General features: G+C 41.3%; 1 protein-coding gene across 1 annotated transcript; it reads right to left on the bottom strand.

Annotated features, from left to right (window-relative positions):
- Positions 1 to 12,933: 12,933 nt before the first annotated feature.
- Positions 12,934 to 13,851, bottom strand: LOC107824139 (uncharacterized). Its single transcript, XM_016650877.1, has one exon. It carries the CDS (start codon positions 13,849 to 13,851, stop codon positions 12,934 to 12,936), a length of 918 nt encoding a protein of 305 aa, XP_016506363.1.
- Between the last annotated feature and the right edge of the window lie 4,371 nt (positions 13,852 to 18,222).

The following is an 18,222-nucleotide window of genomic DNA, read 5'->3' on the forward strand; positions in this document are numbered from 1 at the left end:
GGAAAGGCGGGGTTGGGTGAAGTCTGAGATGGAACCTCACCATGAGATTCTCCTCGAACCTTGGTAACTCGTGGCGCTTGACTAGTAGTCTCACCAGCCACGGACTTTCCCTTCTGGACGGCTGTACTCTTTGGAGGGATTGCTGAAAATATAACGTACCATTAGGAATATGAATTCTTGTATTGCACGATCTGAGATAAAAAGAGAGGATAACATCCTATATGTCCTGTAGCCTCCTGTTTATAAGTGTGATGCACGACACACCCATAATCAAGACTTTACTAGACACGGTCTGTAGACAACCCTAGGACAGAACTGCTCTGATACCACTTTTATCACGACTCAAACCGATGGGCCGCGACGGGTGCCTGAGTCCTATCTGTTAAACACCCCTAAGCATGTGTCTAAGATATGAACCTGTATAACATCTGCTATATTACAAAAATAACATATGTGAAGGAAACCTTCCATCAAGGCATATGTACGTATACGTGCAGAATACAGTGGGAAAGCCGGCAAGGCTGCTATAGACAATTATACATAAAAAACTGAAAGCCGACAAGGCCACATACTACCCAACTAGACATACTGTCTACAGACCTCTAACAGAAACATAACTGTATAAAGACGGGACTGAGCCACGTCATACTCATATACATATACATGTACAAACATATCGTACCAATATCAAAAGCAACTTCGGATTAAATGGAGCACGCCAAATCTCGTTGATTAGGGATCCTAACAACTCTCGCTGATCAGGGATCCTAAGAAGGGGGACTGTCAACTTGCCTGCCTGCACCTGTGGGCATGAAACGCAGGCCCTGTGGAATCGGGCGTCAGTACGAAAAATGTACTGAGTATGTAAGGCATGGAAATTAGTACATAAAAGACATATGTGAAACATGGAATACTGAAACACATCTTTAAATCTGAATAACTTTGTAAATTCTGAAACGTTTATAACGTCATACACGTGCATGTAAATGTCATGCCATGCATAGGTATGGGTATACATAGTATCATCAAGCCACTGAGGGCATCCCATCATATCATCTTGGCCACTGTAGGCAATATCATCAACATATACCAGCTGATCAGGTGGTGGTGCGTATATAACGTCGTAACCTTTTCCCATATCCCATATATATATGTGTATATAACGCCATTTGAATACATACCCATATATGCGTATATAACGCCGTTTGAATCATATTTCAGCCATTGTGGGCAACATCATCATCATATACCAGCTGATCAGGTGGTGGTGCGTATATAACGCCGTAACCTTTTCCCATATCCCATATACATATATTTACATATATACGCGTATATAACATCATCTGGTCATGGGTCAATGCACATGTATAAATGAGTGAAATGCATGAAAAATACGTAATAATCTCAATATTCCTTCCGGATAAACTTTTTTAACTATGTATTATTCTAAGACTCAAGAACAGAAGATAATAATATTTTTCATGGGGAATCAAGAATATAGGCATTCCTACTATTTCTATGAATAGAGTAATTTATGGAAATTGTGCGTTTACTCGTTTCTTCGGTATAATTGGACCATGCCAAAAGGAAGATGGGAGGGCCTTAACATACATGTTTCCTTGAAATTGGAATGAACTTGTTCTGCTTCTAATGTTTTTTTGTATACTAAAAGCAAAGATGAATTAAATCTTTAAGCGTTGAACTTGAACGTTTACTTCAGCTTCTTTTGTTTTGTGAAATGGGTTTAAGCTAAATCTTTGTCCCAACGTTGGTTTGAAGCTTCTGTCTCTTATTTGATCAGAATTTAACATTTGAACTCTTCTCTTTGAAATGAAATTGGTTATCTCATTTTTTGATTAATAAAGCTCATAACAAGGTCTTGATAAGACCTTGATCTTTAAGCTTTTTGACACATGGAAAGTTTAATCAATGACCCTTGATTTTCAACTGGTGATAACCCGAACGGAGATCAATCTTGGAAAACACTCTCGCTCCCTGAAGCTGATCAAATAAATCATCAATGCGAGGCAAAGGATACTTGTTCTGAATTGTTACCTTGTTAAATTGCCAATAATCAATGCACATTCTCATTGTGGCATCCTTCTTCTTCACAAACAGAACCGGCGCACCCCAAGGTGACATACTAGGCCGAATGAACCCCTTATCTAGGAGTTCCTAAAGTTGCTCCTTCAATTCCTTCAACTCCGCTGGTGCCATAAGATACGTCGGAATAGAAATAGGCTAAGTGCCCGGCACTAGGTCAATACCAAAATCAATATCCCTGTCTGGTGGCATGCCCGACAGGTCAGCAAGAAACACATCGAGAAAATCCCTCACAACTGGGACAGAATCAATACTGTGAGTCTCAGCTCCGACATCCCTCACAAACGTTGATATGAAAGGCAACCCTTCCCAACCATACGCTGGGCCTTCAAGAAAGAGATCACTCTACTAGGAACATAATCAGTCACACCATGCCACTCGATCCGCGGCATAGCCAAAGTGACTGTCTTAGTATGACAGTCCAGAATAGCAGACACGGAGATAACCAATCCATGCCCAAAATGAGATCAAAATCCACCATGCTCAATAGCAATAGATCCACTCAGGTCTCCAGACCCCCAATAGTCACCACACATGACCGATACACATGGTCTACAACAACAGTATCGCCCACCGAGGTATATACATGAACAAATAAGGCAAGAAACTCCATGTTCATACTCAAATAATGAGCAAAATATGAGGACACATAAGAAAAGGTGGAACCGAGATCAAATAATACAGAGGCATCTCTGTGGCAGACTGAAACAATACCTGTAATGACAGCATCTGAAGCAATAGCATCTGGTCTGCCTGGGATGGCATAGAAACGAGCCTGACCACCACTTGATCGACCTCCCCCTCTGGTGCGACCTATGGCTGACTGACCTGCACCCCTAGTTGGCTGAGCGGGTGGTGATGAAGAGATTGGCGCTAAAGCCAATGATTGGCCCCTCTGCTGGGACGAACTAGCAACCCGATGAGGACACTACCTCCATATGTGGCCAATCTCGCCACACTCATAACATCTCCCAGGTGTTGGAGAATGGGACTAAAGGGAACACCTTGCACCGGAGTGACAAAAAGATACACTCGGCATAGAAGAGCCCTGAGCTGATGGGGCACGAGAAGAACTCTGAGCTGGAAGGGCACTGAGTGATGACTTGCCCTTCTGAGACCCATGATAACCATGACCTAAAGATGCCCCACGATAACCTGGGCGAGCTGACTGAGAAGGCCTGAATGAACGGCCCCTACCATGCTGAAACTGGCCCCTCGAAGGAGCACCACTATAACTGCCCGATCCTCGAGGCCTCTTGGCCTCCCTCTCCTATCGCTTCTGACGACGAACTGACTCAATCTCATGGGCGATATCAACCACCTCCTCGAACGTAGCACCAGATACCTCTCCCGGGTCATAAGAATACGGAGCTGATAAGTAAGACCATCAACAAATCTCCTGATTCTCTCTCGATCTGTCGAAACCAACCAGATGGTATGACAAGACAACTCAAAAAACCTCGACTCATACTGTGACACAGTCATATCCCTCTGTCGCAACCACTCAAACTTCCTACGCAGCTCCTCCCTGCGGGACTGCGGCACATACTTCTCTAGGAAGAAAACAGAGAACTACTGCCAAGTAAGGGGCGCTGCACCTGATACGCTCAAATTACACTTTAAGAAATAGTGTAAGGCGGTCGGTGTCAAATATAGTAACCCAACAAGGTTGGGGTCGAATCCCACAGGGAATAGGTGTGAAAAGGTTACTCAAATAGTGTGTTGCTCGACTAAAGTCGTAATTCTATTTAGTTACGGTAACAAGAGTATGAATTAACAGTAACAAGAGTATGAGTTGACTTTGTTTTGAAGTAACAACTAATTGGAATTTTGAGACTGTAAATAATTGGATTAAAGAAACCAAGGTTGTGTCCCCTTTAATGAAGTGTAATGCTAGCGGTGTTAATATGATATATTTCTAATGTAAGGTCCTTTTGATAAGCAAATGATGTCTAAATGACTACCCAATATTTTCCAATAGTTGGGTAGTATTTCCTCTTTATGATTTTTACAAATATAAAAGAGTTGCAATTAAGAACAATCAATATATGCCAAATAAAACCCATTTATTCCTAAGCGATTTTATTAAACAAGGTTTAAAGCCTTGAGTCCTTGATATTTACTTCTACCAAATTCTAACCCACTTTCCCAAGCAAAGCAAGAATTTAATGGCACTTGTTAATGTTTGCAACCACCAACAATAAATGAAGAATGAGAAGTAAATAAATATCAACCAACCATTATATATATATTCAATGTTAAACACCCATTTAGGGTCCACAACCTTAGTATTTAAAGTTAACTACTCATACTAAAATACAAAATCAAGAGAATACTAAATGCCATAAAGCTTACAAAGTAAAGATTCTTGACCCAAAATCTTCCAAAAGTGAAGAATATTTAAGTCTTGGAATGTAGCTCAAAAACTAGACAAGATGAGCCCACAAAACCATCATAAATTTATTTATAGTGGGCTGAAAATCGGGAGAGAAAATGGACAAAAATACCCTTTTAGGTCAGTTATACGACCGCATTTGTGTCGCAAAGCAAACATGCGGTCCGCATTTTTGACAAGTCCATCGCAGAATGTAACCCTAGTTTCCAGGCCTTCATAGCATTGATGTTTTGCGGTCCGCATTGTATAAATGCGACCGCATTTGCATCGCATTTTCTTCCTTTAGCAACCTCCATGATTGGTTTGCAGTCCATTTTGCGGCTCGCAAACAAGCTATGCGATCGCAGAAAGGACCGCATTCTTGACATTGAACTTTGCCCAGAACTCTGTTTTGATCTACGATCTAGGTGTGATTTATGTGACTCGCATGGGGATTCTGCGATCGCATTTCCTCCTTTGTGATGCCATTTTGCTCTTTTCTTATCTTTTTGCGACTTTTTGCTTTCATTTCCATGCTCTTGGGTCCTTAAACCTTATGTACTACAAAAACACTAAGATTGCATAAGTAAAGGAGATAATTGCATCTAAAACAAGCTAAAATCTAAGCAATTAGTATTGAAATGTGCCGAAATTCTCCGGCACATCCACACCCCCAACTTAAACTCTTGCTTGTCCTCAAGTAACTAAAACAATACTAACCTATTCTAGACTCTATCTACAAAGCATGAAACAATAGTGACCATGGATGGTGTTAGTTGTTAGTATTTCAAGCATGCATCTTTGATTGTTTTACCCTTCCCGAACCATCAATACATACAAGGAAAACTAATCAACTTGTGAACTTTGAGACTCAGACAATGTGACAAACTGCTACCCTCAGTTGAGTGCAATTGCATTTGGCTCAAAAATTCAATTTTTATTCAACCTTACAGTTCATGTGCCCTCACTAGAAAGAAAGTCCCAAAATCACACTATTTACAATGACACGAAAAGGGACGAATTCACAAATACACTCACTCTCAGAAAGGAGTTTCAAGTGTTACAACATACCACACCATAGGTTTGCCCTTATATTAATTTGTTGCTTAATTCTAAGAATGCTCGGTTGGAGATCCCATAAGGACTTTTTAATCTTGTAATGTAGGTTTAGGGAAGGGTCGGATGAGCATTTAGATACAAGTGACTACACCCTCCTTGAACACTAATCACATTTTCTTTCTTGCTGCCCTTTGTGTCTTTTCTAACCATATAGCCTTCATTAGCTTCAACTTTTCCACCATTTAGTCACCTCAACTACCCTATTTTATTCTCTTCAATGCTCATTATGTGTAACTACTCACAACTCTTATAATATGTAGTTTTTTTTATACACATTGCTTTTGGAGCATGGGTAGTTTCACATTTTGAGGTTCACTTTCCTACGCTCATCGTACAATCTTGCCAACTTCCGACTTTACACCACACCCCCAACTTAGGCTCTTAGCCTCATTCTCAATGCTCAAGGAGGGATGAGTTCAAAAAAGGGAATTATTTCACAAAAAGGGAACGGTTTGTAATGAGGTGGCCAAAGAAGAGGTTAAAGGCTCAAATGGGGTGACTAGTGATACTATCTGTACAGTGGGTGGCTTGAAAGGCTAACTGGTTTTCAAAAAAAAATCACAAAGACTACCTAAGTCCAACCAAATATAATTATTATAAGCATCGAAAAATCAACCGGGCAAGTTCTAGATGGTAGAAGCAAACACAAGAATTATTTACACAAAGAACTCATACACACATGGCATACGAACTGTTTGGCTCACATAGTTTGAAGCCCTCGAGTCAACACTTGGCAACTCAAAGCTTTCATCATATATACAAGTATAACTCTAGGTAGACAGAAAGTCACAGAGCGAGCCTCAAATTCACAAAGTTGATCTCTTTTTTTATATATATGGAAGGGTATATGCTATATACAGACACACATGCTTGAGACTAAGCAATTACACCAAACCGGTCAATATGATTCATTCTACTATCCTGGTTCTACTATTACACCCTTGGAAAAGAACCTGGAGAAGAAAAACCAAGGGGAATTCATTACTAATTACTGTATACTTGTTTTTTTTTTACTTTTCTTTTATACATGCACAAGGGTGTCATATTCACAAGGGTATCATAACTTATGCACTGAAATCAAAAAACACAAATATAAACATAATCACGAACTACACAACACAACTTATGTACGGAAATTATACTAACATCTACAGAGCACAAAATACACCTGAGTACATAAGTTTGTTTATAACACAAAAATATAAATATGTACAACAGTTTCCGATGTCACAAAAGTATATACAATTGCTACCACCCACCCCCAACTAAAAGTATACATTGTCCCCAATGCATGAGAACAGAGAGAAGAGTTTGAGGGGATCCCTGAGGCACACTAAGTGCTATGGGAGTCGGCTAGCTGAGTGATAGAGGGGTAACCCTCGGATGTGGAAGCTGGGACCGATGAGAGCTCGACCTGAAGAGTGACCTCCACTGGTTGTGGAAGGATCTCTGGCTGGTCCAGAACTGGAGCTGGGGCCTGTGAGCTGCTAGTCTCTCCCACTGATGGCTGAGTGGCCGATGGAACTACAGGGACTGCCTGATCGCTCTCTGAATATTTTCTTGCTCCACTTCCTCAACAGTAGCATCCTCAACAGTAGCATCTGCAATCTGCTTGTCCTTATCCTGAGGTCCATCATTCTCCGAGGACCATGAACTCTCCTCATCCTCGCCCTCATCAACCTCCTCCTCCTCAGACTCAGCAGAATGTCTGGACTCCTCCTTAGAAGGTATCACAATATGGGTAGAGGGAGCTGGAGGCTGGGAAGCTCCGGCAGTCGGAGGGGCACTATCAGTCACAAGTGTGGAGAAGTCAAGGCCCAACTCTGGTGCAGATGTGTATGCACCCTGCTCACCTCCCATGGGCATGAGGGATGATATGTCGAACTCCAGAGTCTGCATCTTGTGGAGTTCGGTCTTCATCGAGGCAACCTCTTCTCGGAGCTTTGGTAAATCACTAACCTCCCCTCGCTCAATCTTCTCAACCCTCAACTCAAGCTGCTGTAGGCGATCCCTATACGTTGTTTGCTATTTTTGGAGTTCTGTCACTAATGACTGTAAAGGGGTCAGAGCTTGTTTGATAAGGTTGGGCAAAGTCTTCAAGAGCTGGTCTACCTTGGCATTGGCATGCTGAGCAATGAAACAAAGTCGTAGTATAGCAGGAGGCTGAGCAGTAGTGGACTGAGAAGCAGGCTCTGAAGTAGAAGTGGATGCCACAGTAACATGAGGAGTCACGGGAGGCTGGGAGTCGGAAGGCTCTACATCAATTGGATCCTGAATAGGAACCTCTGGTGGGGCAACAGCATCATTAATCCTTGTGATATCAATGTCCTTTGTCACTTTCCCTGTCCTGTCAGTGTTTTACATGATAGGGGCCTTCACAGCTTTACAGAGGGTTGTGATTAAACAAGGGAACGGAAGTGAAGTGGCATGTTGCGTTGCCCGGATCTCTATCTCTTGGAAGATCAGTGCTCCTACATTAATTTTGATTCCCGCCATGATACATGCAATGATAAGAGCCTTTTCAAGGGCTACGTCAGTCTCGTTCCGGGACGGTATCAATCTAGAAGTAAGAAATCTGAGCCAGAATTGACCCTCTCTTGAGAGATCCTCCTTGTATATCTTATGCCCAGGATTGATCCAAGAAGGGGTCCCCTTTGCTATCACCGAAGCAATCCAACCACACTCATTTTCCCTGTTTGCAAATTTGGCATCGTATTCAGCTGTGCCTGCTCTCCAGCCAGGGAAGTACAACTCATTAATGGCCTCACTATTGCAAAACACAGTCTTCCCCCGAACAAGTACAGTTTCAGTGAAAATTTTGTTACGCTTGTGGTGCTTAGTCCTGGAGGCCCCATATGATGCATAAAATTCATGGACGAGGGAATCGTTATACTCAGTAGGTGGTTCATTAAAGCACTCCCATCTCCTTGTTTTTATGTTCTCTAAGATGTGGGGTTACTGCTCTTGTAACCCATTCAAACTCAATTGCTTCTCGCCCAGGATTTTTCGTTTGATGAGCCCTTCTCTGTACAGTTCCCTGGATCCCTATACCCCAAAGCGGAGGTGGAAATCATCTCCTTGCTTCCTTCTTGCCTCAACCTGTAAGTTAACTTCGGGCAAGACCTCCTCCTCATCAGACTGGGAGGGGCGTGGCTCATTAGATTTCGTCTGTGACCGCTTCGCTTGTGACTTGTGATGACTGGAGGATGGTCTTTTCTGGGCAGATGAAGCAGGCTTCTTGGGAGCCATATTTGCACAATGGTGAAGTATGAGTGATAACATAAGCAACACTGAGAAGAATCAGAGGAATTCAATGAAAAAGATGAAAATGCGACATGTTGTGCGGTAGCATAACCACAATGCGGACCGCAAACGCGTCGCAAATTTGCTTGGGCTCTATGGGTCTCAGTCTGTGGTGGGTTATGTGATCGCATAACCACTATGCGGACCACATAACCATCGCAGAACTGATTTTCTCACAACATACACAACAAAATGCGATCGCAAATGCCACCGCAAAGTGGGGAATGCGATCGCAAAACAATCGCAAATGGCAGAGTTCATAACTGGGTTGTATGTTTCAATTTACGGTAACTTTACAGTCCGCATATCAATTATGCGACCTCAAAAGTCACCGCATTCATCATCGTCCTTAGGAGACTTAGGGTTTAATATGCGGCCAAAATTCGGACCGTATTTTGACTTTGCGGGCCGCAAATGTCGTCGTCCTCAGGAGTCAAATCATCCTTTCAATAATGGCGGGCCTATTTCTCACTACCCATTAACCCATCTATATTTCCAACCCAGAAACGACCATTCTATGGAAAAACAACTACGAAAAGCAACACATAACCAAACTTTGTAGATCAAACATAAAGAAGAAAGAAACAAGAACCTCAGACTGGAAAATTAGGGCAAAGGCACATACCAGTAAGTCAAATGTAATAACTATGGAGAATGTAAATGGGTTTCCGTCGTGTGAAGGATTTGATTACTTAGCCGTGCTTTCCCCCCTTTTTTCGTTCTTTGTTTTCTTCTCTGTTCTTTCCGTTCTTTTCTTTTTTGTTTCTTTTGTTTTTATTTTATTTATTTTTTTGTTTTGTTTTGACTGTGGGGGGGATGAGAGAATGCGACACTTACCTGTCATTTTTGCATTTGGAAGGGCACCGCATAACACATTATGCGACCGCATAATTGTTATGCGGTGGGTTTACTTGGCTTGCTAAAAGGTGATAAATGCGGTGCACAATGCGATCGCATAAGTGAAATGCGGTCCTCATAGTGCACCACCTTGTTGCATTCTTACCAACAATTTTAGCCAAATTCTCTGCTCTGGTTTGCGACCAAAATGCGTTCCGCATAGTGAAAATGCGATCGCATCTTTGTAGCAAACTTCACACGGTGGTTTTTCTTCCCTTTCTTATGCATTCCAACCAAGTGTTGTGATCTTTTGAACCCCCTGCACTCTAACACACACTTTAAATTGCCCAAGTAAATCTATCTATCAAAAATTAAAAATTCAAAGAACAAAAGAATGTTACCACACATGGGTTGCCTCCCATGAAGCGCTTGATTTAACGTCGCGGCATGATAAAGTTGATGTTCCTTTGGATTCACTCAATGGTTGGACACGGACCATCTTTTAGAGCCAGCTGCTCCACCAAATATTTTTCTCCATCTGTGCCCAAGTAGTGCTTGATGCGTTGGCCATTTACCTTGAATGTCCGGGACCCATCTTCTGATGCTAGTTCCACAGCTCCATAAGGAGAGACATTGACCACTTTGAATGGATCGGACCATTTTGATTTGAGCTTCCCCGGAAACAATTTTAGACTTGAGTTAAAGAGCAAGACCAAGTCACCCGAGTTGAACTCTTTTTTCAAGATCTTCTTGTCATGGACAAACTTCATCCGTTCTTTGTACACAGCTGCACTTTCATAAGCATGGAACCGGAATTCCTCCATTTCATTCAGTTGTGTTAACCTCAAATTTGCAGCTTCAGCCTAATCCAAGTTTAACCTTTTCAACGCCCGCATAGCCTTGTGTTCCAATTCCACTGGTAGATGACAAGCTTTACCGAAGACTAACCAATAAGGAGAAGTACCAATAGGAGTCTTGTACGCCATGCGGTATGCCCACAATGCGTCATCTAGCTTCCTTAACCAGTCAGTCCTATTTGCGTTGACAGTTTTTGCTAGAATGTTCTTGATCTCCCGGTTGGAAACCTCAACTTGAACACTTGATTGCAGATGATAAGGTGTGGCTACCTTGTGCTTGATTCCATACTTCTCAAGTATCCGCGAGAAAGCTTTGTTATAGAAATGAGATCCACCGTCACTAAGAATGGTTCTAGGAGTGCCAAACCGAGTGAATATGTTCTTCTTCAAGAAGGTGGTCACACTCCTTGCCTCGTTGTTTGGTAAGGCAATTGCTTCAACCCATTTGGACACATAGTCCACAGCTACCAAGATATATTTCATCTCGCAAGAGCTTACAAAGGGACCCATGAAATCAATTCCCCACACGTCGAAGATCTCTATCTCCATCACAAAGTGCATTGGCATTTCATGCCTTTTGGAGATTGAACCTTGTCTTTGACATTGGTCACAAGCTTTGACCATTTGATTGGAATCATGATAGATGGAAGGCCAATAGTAACCACATTCAAGAACCTTAGCCGACATTCGATTTCCTCCATGATGACCCCCAATCGGTGAGTCATGGCGTGCCTTGAGAATTGGCATAACCTCTTCTTCGGGAACACACCTTCTGATAATATTGTCAGCACAAACACGGAACAAGAATGGTTCCTCCCAATAGTATTGAAGACAGTCTCTCAAAAACTTCTTTCTTTGATATAATTCCAATCCGTCCGGGATAAGGTCACTAACCAAATAGTTAGTAATATCGGCATACCAAGGAGCAAAAGTGCTAGATAGTGCCAATATGTGTTCATCCGGGAATGCATTGTTGATTTCAAGATCTCCATTTGGTATCTCTGCCTCCTCAAGCCTTGACAAATGATCCGCCACTTGATTTTGAGTTCCCTTACGATCCTTGACTTCGAAGTCAAATTCTTGCAACAACAAGACCCATCAAATCAATCGCGGCTTTGCATCCTTCTTTGCCATGAGATAGCGAAGGGCCGCATGATCTGTGTACACTACCACCTTGGACCCCAACAAATAAGCCCAGAACATCTCAAAGGCATAAACAATGGCAAGAAGCTCCTGCTCAGTTACCGTGTAATTCATTTGTGCCCCATTGAGTGTTTTACTTGCATAGTAGACCGGATGGAGAAATTTGTTGTGATGTTGGCCAAGCATTGCTCCAATGGCTACACCACTGGCTTCACACATGAGCTCTAAAGGAAGAGACCAATCGGGTGTGACAATAATAGGTGTCGTGGTGAGCCTTTGCCTTAATTCCTCAAAGGTTTTGAGGCATTTCTCATCAAACACAAACTTGGCATCTTTTTCAAGGAGTTTGCACATAGGATTAGCGATCTTGGAGAAATCCTTGATGAAGCGCATATAAAACCCGGCATGACCCAAGAAACTTCGAACACCTTTCACGGAGGTAGGTGGAGGAAGCTTCAAAATAATCTCAATCTTTGCTCGGTCGACCTCAATGCCATGCTTTGAAATCTTGTGCCCCAGCACAATGTCTTAGTCCACCATGAAGTGACATTTCTCCCAATTGAGCATAAGGTTGGTCTCTTCACATCTCCTAAGCACTTGTCTAAGATTGTTAAGACAGTGCTCAAAAGAATCACCAACTACCAAGAAATCATCCATGAAAACTTCAAGAAAGTCCTTTACCATGTCAGAGAAAATGGACATCATACATCTTTGAAAAGTGGCCGGAGCATTGCACAAGCCAAATGGCATCCAGCTAAAGGCAAAAGTGTCATATGGGCAAGTGAAAGTCATTTTCTCTTGTTCTTCCAAAGCGACGTTGATTTGGTTGTAGCCAGAATACCCATCAAGGAAGCAATAGAATGACCTCCCCGCTAGCTGATCAAGCATTTGATCAATAAAAGACATAGGGAAGTGGTTTTTGCATGTAGCACTGTTAAGCTTCCGATAATCCATACAAACCTGCCATCCAGTCACTGTTCTTGTTGGGATGAGCTCATTCTTATCATTTTTTATCATGGTCATGCCTCTCTTTTTTGGCACACATTGCACCGGGATCACCTAAGAACTATCTGCAATGGGGTAGACTACCCCGACATCTAACCACTTGATAATCTCTTTCTTTACTACCTCTTGCATTGATGGGTTCAACCGACATTTATGTTCCATACTTGGTTTCGTCTCGCTCTCCAATTGGATTTAATGTTCACATATTCCCACGGGGATCCCACGGATGTCCGTAATTGTCCATCCAATGGCTTGCCTATGCTCTTTCAAGACTGCCAACAATTGGTTTACCTGCATATCATTTAACAAAGATGAAACTATTACTGGTAAAGTATCATTAGAGCCAAGAAATTTATACCTTAAGTGCGGAGGAAGTGGCTTGAGCTCTAGTTGTGGTGGCTCAATGATTGATGGCTTTGCGGGAGGTGTGTCCCTATTCTCCAAGTCAAGAGAAAGCTTTGTCGGAGTATAAGTATAGGATCCAAGACCCTCCAATGCATTTACCGACTCCATGTACCCATCCATGTCTTCACCATCAAAGTTTACCAAAATAGCCGCCAATGCCTCACCAAGGCATTGTTCTTCCATTTTTATTTCGATGGCATCTTCTACCTCATCAACAATATCTACCACTGAAATGCTCTCATACTCATGGGGTAGTTTCATAGCCTTGGTCACTTGAAATGTGACTTCTTCATCATTCACCCAGATTTTAATTTCGTTCCGCTCCGAATCCATGAGGGCTCTTCCCGTGGCTAGGAATGGTATCCCCAAAATGATAGGGATTTCTTTATCAATCGCACAATCAAGAATTACAAAATCGGCGGGCAAATGGAACTCTCCCACTTTTACAATCACATTGTCAACAATTCCTACCAGTCGCTTAATGGAACGATCGGCCATTTGTAATCTCATGCTTGTTGGCCTTGGAATCCCTAATCCCGCTTGCTTGTAAATGACGAGCGACATCAAGTTAATGCTAGCCTCATTGTCACAAAGGGCTCTTGCAAAATCATGCGCCCCGATAGTGCATGGAATAGTAAAGGCTCTCGGGTCTTCTTTCTTTTGAACTTTGGTTGTGGCAATAATAGAGCTAACCCGGTGAGTCATGTTTACTCATCATTCTTTGTGGTACTCTTTTTGGTGATCAAATCCTTCAGATATTTGTCAAACCCTGGCATTTCTTGAAAAGCTTCCAAGAATGGAATGTTCACCGATAATTGCTTTAGAATGTCATAGAACTTCTCAAGCTTGCTATCATCAACCCTTCGCGCAAGTCTTTGAGGAAAAGGAGGAGGTCTAGGAATAGGAGATGGAGCTTTTGATGTCTCTTTCACTTTTTCCTTTACCCCTTCTCGGTTCCTTCTTGCGCCTTCTCTTCTTCCGGAACCCTTCCAACTTCAACAACCCTTTGCTCTTCCACTTCAACTTCTTGTTCGGCCTCTTCCCCTAAAACCGCTTGCTCAATTTCTCCTTGTAGCACCTTCCCACTTCGAGTAGTTATTGCCATGACGTGAGAAGTTGGACCATTTCCACCACCCTTTGGGTTCGAAATAGTGTCACTTGGAAGTTGCCCTTTTTGCTTTGGGTTTTGCTCCCTAGAAAAGTCTCTCATTTGCATCTCCAGTTTTTGAATGGATGCGGTATGAGAGCCAACAATCTCGGTCATGTTCCTCATGGACGTGTCAGACTTTTCTTGGTTTTGCAATACTCTTTCAAGCATGCTTTCTAACTTAGAATCACTTGAGGACCCTTGATTTGTGTATTGAACCTTTGGGGGAACATAGGGGTTGGAGCTACGGTTTGCAAAGTTGTTGTTGTTGTTCCAATTTCCTTGATGCGAGCTACCTTGGTCATGTCTCCATTGTTGGTTGCTTTGCCCTCGTGGGGTATGCCTCCATTGGTTTTGTTGCCATTGACCATGGTATGGTTGCCTTTGATACCTTCCTTGAGGGTTGTTGACATAATTTACTTCCTCAAAATCCTCATTTGATAAGGGTTGCACATCTTCCACCGCATTCACTTTCTTCGTTTGGCTCTCGGTGAACATCTTTGTCAACACATTGACATTTGTAGCGAGCCCTGCAATCACCTGATCTCCCTCTTGATTTTCCTTGATAATGTTGCTCAAGGAAGGGGAACCATATTTAATTCCACCTGTTGTGTCCTCGGAGTGCCATGCTTGGTTATGCTTTGCCATTTTGTCGAGGATTTGTGTCACCCTTGCGAATGATTTATCCATGAAAGATCCGTCAGCTGCATTCTTGGCTATAGCTTGGTTCATAGGATCCAAACCCATATAGAATTTTTCCAATAGCATAGAATCTGGAAAACCATAGTTTGGAGACCTCACCAAATATAATTTGAATCGATCCCATGCCTCACACAACTGTTCTACCTGTATTTGCTTGAAAAAGAAGATTTTATCCTGCAGCTCAGACTTCTTACTTTGCAGAACCACTTAGACAAGAACGCCCGGACAAGTTCGGGCCAAGAATGGATAGAGTTCGGTGGCAGATTCTGGAGCCATTTCCCAGCTAGAGAATACTTGAAGCATCTCAACCTCAAGGAATCATCAGAGACATTATTTTGCTTGTACATTGCACACACACCCAAGAAGTTTCTAAGGTGTTGTGTTGGATCATCATCGGTGGAATTTCTGAAGAACCCTTCTGCTTTGAGCATAAGGATTAAACCGTGTTCCACTTTGAATGTTGCAGCGCCAACAGCTGGAGGTACAATAGCATTTGTATCCTCAATGTACTCCTCGATGTCTACAAAAGGATTTTCTCCCATATCTGCCTCTACGTCATCGCCATATTCAGACATGTTTTCCTATCAACACCAAGCAAAACAAGCAAAGTGTGATGGAATAGAATAAGACGTAAAGTAAAGCGCACACTACTTAGTAATTTCAAAACCGTATTCCCCGGCAACGGCGCCAAAATTTGATACGATTAAATTACACTTTAAGAAATAGTGTAAGGCGGTCGGTGTCAAATATAGTAACCCAACAAGGTTGCGATCAAATCCCACAGGGAATAGGTGTGAAAAGGTTACTCAAATAGTGTGTTGCTCGACTAAAGTCATAATTCTATTTAGTTACGGTAACAAGAGTATGAATTAACATTAACAAGAGTTTGAGTTGACTTTGTTTTAAAGTAACAACTAATTGGAATATTGAGACTGTAAATAATTGGATTAAAGAAACCAAGGTTGTGTCCCTTTTAATGAAGTGTAATGCTATCGGTGTTAATATGATATATTTCTAATGTAAGGTCCTTTTGATATGCAAATGATGTCTAAATAACTACCCAATATTTTCCAATAGTTGGGTAGTATTTTCTCTTTATGATTTTTCCAAATATAAAAGAGTTGCAATTAAGAACAATCAATATATGCCAAATAAAACTCATTTATTCCTAAGCGATTTTATTAAACAAGGTTTAAAGCCTTGAGTCTTTGATATTTACTTCTACCAAATTCTAACCCACTTTCCCAAGCAAAGCAAGAATTTAATGGCACTTGTTAATGTTTGCAACCACCAACAATAAATGAAGAATGAGAAGTAAATAAATATCAACCAACCATTATATATATATTCAATGTTAAACACCCATTTAGGGTCCACAACCTTAGTATTTAAAGTTAGCTACTCATACTAAAATACAAAAGCAAGAGAATACTAAATGCCATAAAGTTTACAAAGTAAAGATTCTTGACCCAAAATCTTCCAAAAGTGAAGAATATTTAAGTCTTGGAATGTAGCTCAAAAACTAGACAAGATGAGCCCACAAAATCATCATAAATCTATTTATAGTGGGCTGAAAATCGGGAGAGAAAATGGATAAAAATACCCTTTCAGTTCAAATATACGACCGCATTTGTGTCGCAAAGCAAACATGCAGTTCGCATTTTTGACAAGTCCATCGCAGAATGTAACCCTAGTTTCCAGGCCTTCACCGCATTGATGTTTTGCGGTCCGCATTGTATAAATGCGACCGCATTTTGCATCGCATTTTCTTCCTTCAGCAGCCTCCATGATTGGTTTGCAGTCAATTTTGCGGCTCGCAAACAAATTATGCGATCACAGAAAGGACCGCATTCTTGACATTGAACTTTGCCCAGAACTCTGTTTTGATCTACGATCTAGGTGTGATTTATGTGGCTCGCATGTGTGATTTAGTGTTCTCCCCATTTCATTATCAGTTTAAGATGGGCTAGACAGGGTCTGGCTTATCAGGGGAATTTGTATCTATACCCGCTTTTGTGTCACATTTTAACTTGTGCTCGCTTTGCAAAAAAAATTACAAGTGTACCCATTTTTTCGCATAACTTCAGCATACGAGGCTGAAGTAGCAAAGCCAATCACGCAAAACTTCAGCATTCTAGTAGCCGGGCCGTTTTTGTGTTGTAACTGGAAACTTCAGCTCTAGAGCTGAAGTTTTTTACCACCTATTAATATTACATACTAGAGTTGAAGTTTTCATAGCTGAAGTTTTTGTTTTGTAACTGGGAAACTTCAGCTCTAGAGCTGAAGTTTTTTTACCACTTATTAATATTACATACTAGAGCTGAAGTTTTTTTTTACCACCTATTAATATTACATACTAGAGCTGAAGTTTTTTACCACCTATTAATATTACATACTAGAGCTGAAGTTTTTTTACCACCTATTAATATTACATACAGTTGCTCGTTTTGTATTAGCTAGGAAGGTATAAATATTTTTAAATTAATTAAAAATGTGAAAGTCACAAGAAAAAAATAAAGGTCAGAGTGGGATATATACATGTATCATCTGGGTGATTGGATTAGTGGGTAGAAAGCAGAGGAGAGAGCTAGAGCAGTCATTCCAATTCTCAAAGGGAAAAAAGAAAACTAAAAAATAAAGTAAGAACGTGAAAGGGTAGCTTTTGCACAGCTTGTGATGTTGCTTTTATGCATATCGATCTCAATCTAGATCCTTGCTTTCTTCTGGTGAGGTACTGAAGCGGAGAAGAAAGGGAGCTGAAGTTGTTTAAAAAGTGGGTACGAGTTAAAAGTTTTTAAAAAATGGGTATAGGTTAAATGGGGGCGACCAAATAGGGCGTCCCGTGCAATTTTTACGGCTTATCATCATGTAGTAATAATGCCGGATAGCTACTTTCCTATAAGTAAAAAATGAGAAATTTTCATCTAAGTATTATCTTTTAGTGGTAATTAGCTATCTATAGATATCATTTTCTATATTACAGATTGTAGATACATTTTCTGTTGTTATGAGATGTATTAGATGTATTTAAGCTACTGTATTCATGAATAAAATAGCAAAAATAGGCGTGAATCAGGAGAAATCCAGCTAATCAGTTGTTGTATTCGGGTGTATTCGATTGTATTCATGACATGAAATATGGGATTACAGCTGGACAAATTATTATATTCGACTGTATTCACGACGTGAAACTGGGGGTTACACTGTTTTTAAATGGAAAGTGAATC

This window comes from Nicotiana tabacum, chromosome 20 (assembly GCF_000715075.1).
Source record: "Nicotiana tabacum cultivar K326 chromosome 20, ASM71507v2, whole genome shotgun sequence".
NCBI lineage: Eukaryota > Viridiplantae > Streptophyta > Magnoliopsida > Solanales > Solanaceae > Nicotiana > Nicotiana tabacum.